General features: G+C 43.7%; 1 protein-coding gene across 4 annotated transcripts in view; it reads right to left on the minus strand.

The window, feature by feature from the left end:
* Positions 1 to 12,338, minus strand: part of Asph (aspartate beta-hydroxylase) — a 170,717-nt gene that overhangs the window by 21,519 nt on the left and 136,860 nt on the right. For all 4 annotated transcript variants that reach the window (XM_026786672.1, XM_026786671.1, XM_026786673.1 and 1 more), the window contains one exon: positions 8,768 to 8,905. In XM_026786672.1, the coding sequence (XP_026642473.1) occupies positions 8,768 to 8,905 (138 nt within the window). The remainder of the gene's footprint in view (positions 1 to 8,767; positions 8,906 to 12,338) is intronic.

The raw sequence follows: 12,338 nt of genomic DNA on the forward strand, positions 1-12,338 counted from the left end.
CCTCCCCCCTCCCTCCCTCCTTCCCTCTCTCCCTTTCTCCCTCCCTCTTCCTTTGTTTCTCAGGTAGACTGCTTACTTGTAAGCATGTTTGATTCTGTCACCTATCAGCTGGGATTCTGGGAAACTTACTCAGTGATTGCCACAGGTTCCTCATTTTAAAAGCTTCTTTCAAAAGTCTCTGAGAGGAATACGAGTAGGGACAACTCACACTAAAGGCCCTTTGAAAAGCCATGTGGAAACCTACTATCTGTCTTCTCACTGGGTCCCTAACATGGCCTGTCTCCTGCAGGCACACACCTCTGGATTCTATCTATGGGTTTAAATTTCATCCTCTGAGAAGGGTTCCATTTAGACTTGGTTAGGACCCTCCCCACTGGCCTGTTTTTAATGTACTTGCTTTGTCAAGGTCCTGTCTTCAAATATCATTACATTCTGAGGTACTTTTGGTTAACACTTCAACACATGAAATGGGGAGGGTGATATAATTCAGCCGCCACAATAAAACAGGTTCAAGCCAGAACCTGTTCTAGCTAAAAAAGCAAATAGCAGATGGGAGATCCCAGATAACTGTATCAACAAGAGGATGAACAAATTTTTACAAATAAAGGTCATGGAGAAAGGGGAGAAAAGTTGTCTTTCGCAGGGTGTGCTGATGCATACCTCTAAGTCCCGCCACTGCAGAGGTAGAAGTTGGCAGAGTCTGAATTCCAGGCCAGCCTGATCTCATAGTGAGACCCCTTCTCTAGAAAGAGCAACAGTTGATTTGATCTGTAGAAAAACATAACGCAAGAACTCACAGTGTTCAGGGTAATCCGAGTGGGATGCTCTGGAAGTTCATGTGATCAGGTACTCTGACAGGTTCTGGTAGTAAATTAAGAGGAGGGATGTGGTCAAAGGGGTGTGCAGGCACCTGTGCATCCAGCCGGCATTAGAAGAAACTGGTAACCACGGTGCACTCACATATTAGCTACCAAATCTTAGGCAGCTTTCCAGGGATATGCTTAGGGTATATTAGGAATTATATAACATGGTGGAGTGGTGATTATTTATCTTATATTAGGAGTTATATACCTTTTTTTTTGAGATAAAATCAACTATTTTTGATCTTAGCGGGTTAAGCCATATGCGATAATGTGCCAGGCTTTGGAAACAGCATCAACATGGAGGCATTGTCCCCCCCTGTGTGGGGAGAACAGAGCACAGCCCACAGCAAGTATAGAGTCTCACAGCAAATTCTCTGTGCACTGATTCTAATAAAACCTCTGCAGATCAAAGAAACAATTTCTTGCTGGCCCTAATGCATTCATTCTGACCAGTCCTCTGTTTGCCTAAGCTTGGATACAAAGATGAAAGAAAACTGCTACCATTTCTTACTATGAAAACAAACCAAGAGCAGTCAACTGAAAACAGCAGAGGCTATTTATTCCCAGCTTGGAGAGAGTTGGGCGTGGCCACCTGTGATTTGGGGGAGGGGTCAAAAGAAGACTGTGGGAGGTCTGAGAAGATGCCTTCTTGGCCTTTTCTGGTTTAGTTGGTACCATGGACAAAGCCCAGAAAAGGTGTTATTCGTGAATCAGATCCCTCCCACTGGGCTGACATCACATAAGTCATTGCCCACCTATCTGGATTTTCACTAGAGACGGGCGTGTGGCCTTCTGAAGACCTGATTTCTATTAGGCTACCTCCCTTGGTTAGTTATTTTAGAGAAGCTGGTTTGCCAGGCAGGCTCCTGAAGGCCTTGCAGTCACAGCTTTATTGTGGTTTAGTTGTCGGGCCTTTGATTTGCCAGAAGAAATATTCCAAGCGGAGGGCTCCAAGGACTTGAAATGGCAAAGGGGACACATGCACACGTGCACATGCTCATTTAAGACACTGATCTGTGCACATGGACATCAAGTCACAGACAGGAGCCACTGAGTGAGAGCATTTCTAAGTCTAACATGGACTATTAACTACAGATAATCATCCAGAAATATCAAACACTGCACTGTGAGTTCCTCAAAAGAACTGGCAATAAAGCCTTTTTCCCCCTATGCTGACAAATATTGAAAACTCAAGTATTTCACTTTGAGAAAGAGAAATGGCCCTTCGAACTAATGCAGCAGACTGCAGTACCTTGTTCTTTGCCAAACCCAGTTTAGAGACGATGATCTTAAAAGAGGCTCTCAGAAGCCAAGAGAACCGAGCCCTCATTTGGGCCTACAAGGTAAGTGAAGGAAGGATAAAAGCCAGGCGGTCTCCTTACATTGGGCCACCACTAACCTCTGAACATAGCATGTAAATCACTCAAGAAGTGTCTGTCCGGAGCTCATGCCAGGATGCTGAGGACAAACACGGAAACCCTGGACCCCCTTTTCTGCTCTTCCCAGTGGGTAAACTTCACTGCATTGCACCCTTACTTGGCTCTTTAGTTGGGGTATCAGGAACCATGGTTGAGCCTAGTCCTCTGTGGCTTTTGGAGGCAGGCCTTTTACCCTACAGCGCTCTGGTTACAGTCTCAGCATCTCAACTGCACACAGGAACACCTGAGGGGGCGGGCTTCCTTGTTGTGTGTTTTGAGTCTGAACAAAACCTTGCAAGAGAGAAGAAACTGGTGCAATTATTTTTAAATTTAGAGATAAGCCATCTCTGCTGAATGCAATTACGTGCCCAGTGTGCCAGAGCAAAAAAGCAAAAATAAAAATGTCCTGTCTCTAACACAGAGCCCTCAGTCATTTACCTCGGCTTGGTTTCACTGCTGTTTTTGCTGACGATATCACTGAGGTCCAAAAAGTTTGAAGTGTGCCTTAAAACGGTAGATTAAACTAGTATGTAAATTGTAAGGAATTGCCTTCACTGCTCCTCTACACCTCGGCACTCATTTTTATGTAAAGTTGCTAATCCTCTTAATTTGTAACTTAATTCCAAAGTAAATCTGACATTTTTGCTTCCTCAATCCATTTCTTTTCAAAGCAAGTTCGAGTTCATTGAAAACATTCAAACATTTAATCACAGAGGAGGAAATGCTGCAGCCCTGACGTAATAATTACTGGTTAATGCCTCTTTTTGTCCAGGCGAAGTCATTCAGAACACAATGGAATTCTTCAAAAGACCAGCGCCTGATGGAAGTGGACAGAGCGGGGCTCTCAGCCACCACTCTCTGCTCTCTGTCACACCTCGGGCAGAGCACTGCTGGGAACTTCTCCAACCAGAATAAAAGTGCAATATGAAGAAAGGCAAGGTCTCGCACACGCTGTTTGTTTGCTGACATCAGAACAGCCAGCCCGAGAAGCTCAGAGAGGAATCCAAGAAGTTCTCTTTCTTTTCTGGTGCTGAATGCAAGCAGCGGCGAGCCAGCCTCAGGAAAAGAAATACAGAGGGACGTCTTAACCCACAGCTTGGGGGCTCTTGGCTGCTGTGTTTTGAATGTGCTGCAGTGAAGTGTTTACATCTAAACTGGCCATGAACTCGTGCTGATCAAACCGCTAACCTCAAACAAGCAATAACTTCTACTTCCAATCCTCCAAGGATTTTAAACCACTTCTTATGCCAATTTCTAAGTTAAACATCTCCCAGGGACTTGACACTCTGATATATGCGAACTGTAAACAACAACTTACCCATCTGTAGCGAAAATACCAGTGCAAGACTTTTCTCTGTTTCTTCCATCTAAGTTTACAACCCCGATGCCAGAGCTGCTGAAATACAAGCTACGCAGGAAGGGGAATGGAGAGAGCTCGGTGACATGGGTGTAGGCTACATTTTACTTAGCCTTGCCCCTCACCATCAAGAAAACTTCGCTGTCTGCCTCCGAACACACTGAGTATCCTAAATGAAGACACACTGGTAGATAACGCAAGTCATTCGAGGGCCTTAGACACACACTAAGAGATCATTTTGAAAGCACGTTGGCCAAATATGACAGCCACCATATTTGGAAGGTTTCTATTTCAAGAGCTCAGTAAGTGGGTAATATAGAATATTCAAGTCTGGAATTTGGAAGTGGAAGACAATCCTGATGGGTGATTGGCAACTCGTAGTGATGAGTCCTGTGGCTCCTCAGTATCCAGGCATTACCGGTAGCAGCTGCCCTGAAATGACTTTCTTCTGAAAAGGTCATTCAGTGTATGATATTAATATTTCTTCAAGTTAAGTCAGCAAAGTGAAATAGCATCACATAGAACGGAGCTGCCAGGTGTCACCCACGCTGAGATTCCATGCTGTTTGACTCTCATGAAGAAGGACGGTAAAAAGAAATCCCACACTAGCCCAGAACTGAGTATAATAAAGGGTTATTTACTTAGGGGTAGACTCACAGATCACAGTCCTCTGCACAAACTGGGAACAGGAACCGAATCATGCTTCCAGAAGAGAGGCCAGACCTGAGCTTTACGTCGGTATATATAGTATAAGAGGCCACGCCCAAGTGGGTGGGTAACTTAAAGACTACTGGCCGGAGGAATTCCTACAGCCCTCTCAGATTAACACCCAGCCTCTGCCTCACTTCTTAAATGAAGCTGCGCTTTAACCAAGCAAGCGCTGCAACTCCGAAGCTCAGTTAGATGCAGTTATAAAATGCACACTTGACTTGCACAGGGAGAGCATATGGCCCACGAGCAAATGCCAGTAATTCTGAAGGCCATTGTAGGGCACAAGGAGGGACACGGACTTAAGAGCAAAGTGGCCTGGGCTAAAGTCCCAGTCCTGAAACTATTAAAGATGGGAACTTAAGCAAGTGTCCTAACTTTCTCATCTTTATTTCACTCACATGTAAGTGGGTAATAATCTTTTAGAGCTGCTGTAAAGATTATATTAGTAATATTACATAAAATATTACACAAAAGCCCTCAGCACACTGATGGCTGGGAGGAAGCATTCAGCCCATGTTAATTATTACATTATTATTCAAATAATAAAGGATGCTTCAGAATTAATTTTACAGTTGCTTTTAGAAATCCACAAAATCATGTAATTAAAACTACAACCATCATAATAGCAATAACGTTTACGGAGCGTGCCTGCTTATTAAACCCCCAGAACATAGTTCGAGCCAACACCAGCATGCCTTGCAGATAACGAAACTGAAATACAAGGGAACATGGGCAATGTCACACACTAGGGCCATGACTCAGAACACCCAAGCAGGCAGTGCGGTTGTGGAGTGCATGCTCTGAACTACCGCACCATTTTGCTCTGACAATGAAGCATCATCATTCTGCAGATACCTGCTGCCCTTGTCTTGCTACTACACATTATCATATGCCGTTTATTTTGAACGGATTATTGAGCGGTTCTTCACATTAGGGTTTAGTAGATGCTGAGTTGAGGAATCATCAACTCTTCGATCTTCAGTTGGAAAAGTAAGTGCTTCTCATTAGAGGTTGCTCAATCCTAATTCTCCCAGTCATACAGACCTTGGAAAACACTATTTTCTGTGCCTGCTGATTTGCCTAGTCAGGGCAGTTCATATGAATACAATTATATGAATACAATTCTATAACACACACTTCTGTGTCTAGCCTCTTTCACTTGGCATGACTTTTTAGGTTCATCCATGTTGCTGGAGGCATCAGGACTTCATGACTTGTAACTGCTGCAGGGTATATAAACTGGTTACCCGATTGTCTAGTTGCTTGCACTTTGAAGGACACTCGTTTTGCAGAAATTGCTGATTTATGCACTCATTCTGTGTCCAACTATTTTATGAGCAAGCACTGTTTTCCAAAGTGGTACAATTTCTAACACCTATCTGAAGCATTCAACGTTTCCATTTCTCCATATACACACCAATAATTGTATTCATATGAGTTTTTGATCCTACTGTACGTACTGGCTTTGGGGAGCCTAGGCAGTTTGGATGCTCACCTTACTAGACCTGGATAGAGGTGGGCGGTCCTTGGGCTTCCCACAGGTCAGGGAACCCTGATTGCTCTTTGAGCTGATGAGGGAGGGGGACTTGGTCGGGGGGAGGGGGAGGGAAATGGGAGGCAGTGGCAGGGAGGAGGCAGAAATCCTTAATAAATAAATAACTTTAAAAAAAGAAAAATCAAAACAACAACAAAAAACAAATAAACAAACAAAAATCTAATTTGTTTTGCTCCACCCCCAGTTGTAGTACAGCTCTGACAGAAGGCTGCCTTTTCTCTGTCCTGTATGTAGACCCAGTGAGGGGGCACCACCTGTGAACCTGGAAGCAAGCTCTTCCCAGACACTGTCTACCTCTATTGCCATCTTAGATGTCCTAGAAACAAAAAGTCTTGAAAACTAAATCTGTGTTGTTGCTAAGACGTTCTGTTTATAGGATTTTGTTATCACATTCAAAATGGACCAAGACACTGGCCAAAACCATTCTTAGAAAGACATAGGAACAAGGAGGTTACAAATTTTCGCAATGAATGTGTTAATGTAGTTAGATATGGACCACAAAGTCAGAAGTCTCTGTTTGGGTAATGAAACTTGAGTCAATATTTTCATAGCAGATAAACCAAACAAGTGAAGGTAGCTTTAAAAATTAATGACAAACATGAAGAAAAAAAAAAGAGAAAGAAATCTAGGCATGCCCAGAGACAGCAAGGAGACCAAACAGTGTAGACTGCCTTCCCCCGCCCAGGGAAGCCACTCAGTCCAGAGAAACAGAAAGGACACCAGCCACTGTTCTGCCTTGGTGGAGGCCTACCGTCTCTCCTGTAGCCTGTAGGCAGCTACCTAGTGTCTCAGGCTCCCTGTAACTCCTTGTAACCCTTCTGAGACGTGCTTACCAATAGGGAAGGGTCTGCCTGGAAGTCTCTAGTGTTTGTGTGGTGGCCCAATGGCCACCCTTTCCAGCTCCAGTCCTGGTGCTGCTGGTGGCTATCACACAGTGTTGACAGAGCTCACTAAGGAGGAAGTTTAAGGCCAAGAAACCTTATTCCTGACTGTCCACCTATGACATCTATTTGGAGATCACGCTTCTAAGATCAGGACAAGAGAATCAATCAGGCTCCCTGCTGCTGAAGCAATCTTGGGGTTTCGTTTCTATTGCTTAAATTTGGAAGCATCCTGAAAGCGACAGCAGGTAACCCAGCTTCCACAGAGTCCAGGAGATGTGGATGAGGCAGGAGAATAGCAGAGCCCAGTGTGGGTCTGAGAAGAGATGGAATCTTAGGAAGAAAAATCACACGATGGACCACACTAAGAGCTGTAGCTTCGTCAAGGCGTTCTTGTACTCTTTCTGCTAGGATGCGGGCCTCTTAAAAGAGTCTGCAAACATCACTGCCAGACTGTGTTCTGATCTACAAAGCCATAGAGCCTGAGCGGGGGAAGAGCTGAGTTTATGACGGGTGCGCATGCGCATGTCGTACGCATCCGCTGATATGAATATGAACAGTCAAACAAGGCCTGTTTCATAAGCACAGTGAGAGAATATTGCAGGTCTTCCCCCCCAGACAAATTCATCATTAAAGTCTAATAAATCTTAAGGATCTTGTACTCTACGTGTTCCTCATCCAAAAACGTGACGAATTCCAACTATACAGGTAAAGGGAAGAAGGAAAGTACTTCCAACATCTGGGCTCTATCTACACTTGGCGCTGTTTCTCGCTCTTGTCCTCACACAGAAGATCGTTCCTTATTGGGAAACCAGAAAATATCCTACAAACTGAAGAGGCCGAAACATGGCAGCCCATCTGACCAATAACATACATTTTTTTCCCACAGTTGAAAAATAAAACAATATGTAGAGACTGTTATTAAGAAAATGAGTCCCATTTTCTTAATGTGCCTACGAATACATTTAACCTAAAACAAACATAAGCTCACGAATCTCTACCAAGAATCACACTTAATCTTTAAGTTTAGATTTAATCTACTGATGTAAAACATTCCATGCTTTATAGCTATTTAATTGTTGAAGTCACCTGGAAAGTGGGGTCCCTAATGAAAGCCTTCATCAGACTGGCGCTTGGGCATATAGATGGGAGGATTTATTATTAATATTATTATTAATGATTTATGGAGGATGATCCAGACCACTGTGGGCAGTGCCACCCACCCCTGGGCAGGTAGTCCTTGGATGTGTAAAAAGTGGCTTGAGCAGGCCATGCCGAGCAACCCAATCCAATAAGCAGCACCCCTCCATGGCCTCTGCTTCATCTCCAACCTCTCGGATCCTGCTTGCGCTCCTGCCCTAACTTCCCGTGATGGACTGTAACCTATGAGCTCAAACAACCCTTCCCTCCCAAGCTGGTTTTGTCAGGTGTTTCTCTACAGCAGCAGAGAGCTGCCTAGGACAGAGGTTGATTCCAAGGACCTTGGGTACTGCTGTGATAAAGCCGACAGTGGTGCTTTGGAAAGGACTGGGAAGAGATTTTGAAACTTTGGGTTAGAAAAGGTCTCCATGTGTTCAGAGTTTACAGAGTTGGCATTGGGTGCTTGAAAGATAGAAATGTTGAGAGGGACAGAAGATGGAGGCCTGACTTGTGAAGCTTCAGGTAGAAGAGGATTCCTTACTATAAATAAAATATCATCAATATAATAAAATAAAGGAATGATTGCGCACGGCTCCAGCACTAGGGAGGTAGGGGCAGGTGGATCTCTGTGAGTTCAAGGCCAGCCTGGTCTATAAAGCAAATTCTGGTGCAACCAGCACTGTTACACAGCGAAACCCCGTCTTGAAAAACAAAGAAAACAAAACAAAAAACAAAGGAAAGAAAGAAAATACCTTTTGCATAACAGTCCTTCCACACCCTGTGGTTTCGGCACCAAGTAAGTTGGGTAAGTTGGGTGGGCTACTCTGGAAGCTAACACTCACCTTCACCAGTTCCGTGTAGCCAGTCTCTCTGGGCGTCCACCACGGCTGAGCCTTTAGGCCATTCACATTGTAGAGGGACCGCTGCCACACGGAGGCGAAATGTCCTCTCTTGTGCCCAAGCTCATACCACTTATATGCCTGAAAGAACAGAAAGGTTGCTTCACACTGTTCCCTCGGAGGAAACGTTGTTACCAAATGAAAGGAAGTAACGTAAATAACAGAGGCTTCTTGAGCTGTGGTGGGGCTGCAGACCCATAAGTACTCTACAGTGGAAACCTTCTTCCCTCTAACCCACAGCTCAGCCTTAGGGCCAGAGTTTCTGCAGATGGCCCCTTAGTCCAACCCATGATGTATGACTGACAGCCACTACTCCCACTATTCAGCATCACAGACAACATGGTGATATATATATATATATATATCTGCCCTGGGAAGAGCTCAAAAGCCAAAATTTGTAGTATGGTTTCTACTGAATGCAGCCCGATTTCACACCCGACAAAACTGAATTCGGGGACTATCTGTACTTTGAGATGATTAAATAAAGATCTAACCTGCTGAGATGGGTGAGAATTCTGTGGTTTAACTGAGCGCCTATGAGCTGTTGGGGTAAGGGAAACCTGGCACTTAATTTCCTCTCTCAGGCTGTCGGCTCTGTGGATCTGGATCCATGCCCCGACCTATTCTGCTTTCCACACATCTAAGCCAGCTTAGGGCTCATTTGTTGAGCAGACACATAACTTCAGATGCCAAAGGAGGGTACGTTTGTATTTTGCTTTCATTCTGTAAGTCCTATTTTTATATTTTCCTGAAAAGGGGGTGGATTATGATTTAGACCATTTCAGATACATTTGCTAGTCACTGAACTGGACTACTAAAATCAAAAGTAATTCCTTTTCATAGTAACTTTCTTTTCTGTCCTGTGCTGACAGAATAGAGAATAAGGAAATATTAATCTGAGTTGGCAATAACTCGTATGGTAGCTCATATCAGACGTTCTAATAGGAAACTCTTGTTCATAGTGTACTGCACTTTCTGCAATAGGGGACAGCACTCATGGCTTCAGGTTGGCTCTTGTGATGCTGCTGGCATCTAAGACTAGCTTTTTCAGGGACAGCTGGCAGCAGAGTACTTGCTCCACATGGCTGGTCCAAATGAGGCCCTGCCATATGGCCTCAAGTGGCCCTTGCCCAGGCTGCCTGCTCCATGTGCCCATTGTCGTTAGAGAGGAGTTTGTAGGGCACACTGAATAACATCTCTGCCATTTTCTATGTCTGGTCTAAGGACTGCTGTTTTGAGAACTGATTTTTAAAAAATGTGTAACCCCTCCCTCCCATCTCATATACAGTGTCTCTTCACATAGGCCAAAGTAGCCTCAAACCTGGAGTCCTCCTGCCTTAGCTTCCTAAATGCTGAGATTATAGACATGTGGGATTCGATCAATAAAAAGAAGCATTTAATGTTAACTTAAATATCTTCTTTGTAAAATTCCAAATATAACAATTTAAACTTTAAAACTCTTTGCTTTTTTTGATTTTATTATATGAAAGAAATTGAAAGTAAACAATATCATATTTTAGTGTATAAAACTATTAACTTTTGAAAGTGTTTAATAATCATGTTTTGGGATTTTCTTGCTTAGCACTGTAAAAGGTGGGCTCAATGGCCCTCCCGTGTCCTACAACACCCCATTATTTGCCTTTCACACACGTGACCTCATCAGGTTCTTCTAACCGCCCCCGGCATCTCCATCTTACAAATGCTGCAGCTGAGGGTTATAATGGCTCCGTTCCTGAAACCAGAAGACAAGTCTTCTCTCAAGTTAAACATGCTCTTCCCTTGTACCACTTTTTAAAACCACCAAAAAGAATCTTATTTAATTATCCTTCTCATTAAAATCTCAAGCAGTACACAGGCTAATACTTCTTATATATTGTCCTTGAGACACATGTAACTTGGGCCCAGAGTTCTTTAAAGCTCAGAAAGTTAAAATGGCTAACTGATATCAGGCAAAAAAGAAAAAAGAAAAGAGAAAGAAAGAAAAAGAAAATAGCACTCTAGCACTCATCTTTCAAATTAATTTGATCATTATTGTTTCAGCCAATTTGAATTTAGGACTTTATTTCCTAAGCCTTCAATGTTGAATTAAACACTATTAATTAACATATAGGACTTTTAAAAAATCTTGTAGTTCCTTAATTTGTCAAACATCAGTAAATCACTTGAAGGACTAGGCATATTGATGGTTTCGCGCAGAGAAGAAGTACTTTTAGGACAACCCAGACAGCAGGCGGTGTGGCTCACACTGCAGCCTGCAGGGTCTTAGGCTTGAGGCTGCCCTGTGCTGGATGCCTGGGCTGATGCAGCTCTTACAGGTTCTGTTCACACTACCATGTGACCTGTTCTAATGCTCACAGCATCCACTAAAAACTGCACAAGAGCCTTGAGTCTGCATTCCGATAGCATTTCCCCTTTATCAGAAATGACAGCCAATGATAAATCAGAAATTTAAAAATTGCTTCTACCGATCCACGACAGAATGGACTCAACAAATTGGGCTAGATTAAAAAATACAAAGCATAAAAATTCGTAGAAAATTCAGTCAAGTAAGAAACCTATGTAAATGACCTCTACTTCTGTCCTTGTTTATCAAGTTTTGAAACATAATAAAGAACTGTAAGATTGACAGCAAGAGTTCCCCAGCTTTTCCCAGCTACTTTGCTTGGTTTTTGGTTTACTCTCTTGTTCTTTTTCAAACAGGGCCACACAGCCCAGGTTGATCTCAGACTTGCTGTGTAGCTAAAGATGACTTTGAATTTCTGATCTTCCCTCCTCTGCTTCCTGAGTTCTGGTATTATAGGATGCATCACCACCCACTTCCCGTGGTGCTGGGGACCAAAACAGGAGGCTAGCAGTTTAGGAACTGAGCTACACCTCCAGACTCAGGCTACCTTCTTAAATGCAGTCTACATCAATGCTGTTCCTATTTTTGTCAAGTTATTGCTATGTGTTCTTCACACAGACAGACAGACAGACGGCAGGCAGGCAGGCAGGCACACACCCCCGTGCACACACACACAGAGTAAAACATTCCCCTTCAGAAATCTGTGTGATGGCTCTACACTGAGTGGTCTGGCTTGAGCTGGTCTGTCCGGAGCATCTGTACTGGGAATGGGAGACACGTACGGGTGAGAACACTGGATTGCAACTTGACTGTGTGGAGCTGTAAATGGCATTGCATGGAAATTGGGCTTTTTTTTTTTTTTTTTTGAATCCCAGATATTTTCAGAATAACGTGGCCATGTAGAAAATGGAACTAATGTAAGAAGTAACAGGCAGATTGTGACAAGGTGGGCTGATGGGAGACTGGAATTCACACCCTTTGAACAAAGCAGGGCCACCAAAGAGCCCAGAAAGCCTGTTGCTCAGAAGTGGCCCTCAGGAAGGGATGAAAAGACAGCAGGCCTGGGTCTGGAAAAGCCTGGGATAAAACTGGACTCTCTGAACATAGCAGACAATGAGGACTACTGAGAACTCAAGAACAATGGCAATGGGTTTCTGATCCTACTGCACG

This window comes from Microtus ochrogaster, linkage group LG5, assembly GCF_000317375.1.
Source record: "Microtus ochrogaster isolate Prairie Vole_2 linkage group LG5, MicOch1.0, whole genome shotgun sequence".
NCBI lineage: Eukaryota > Metazoa > Chordata > Mammalia > Rodentia > Cricetidae > Microtus > Microtus ochrogaster.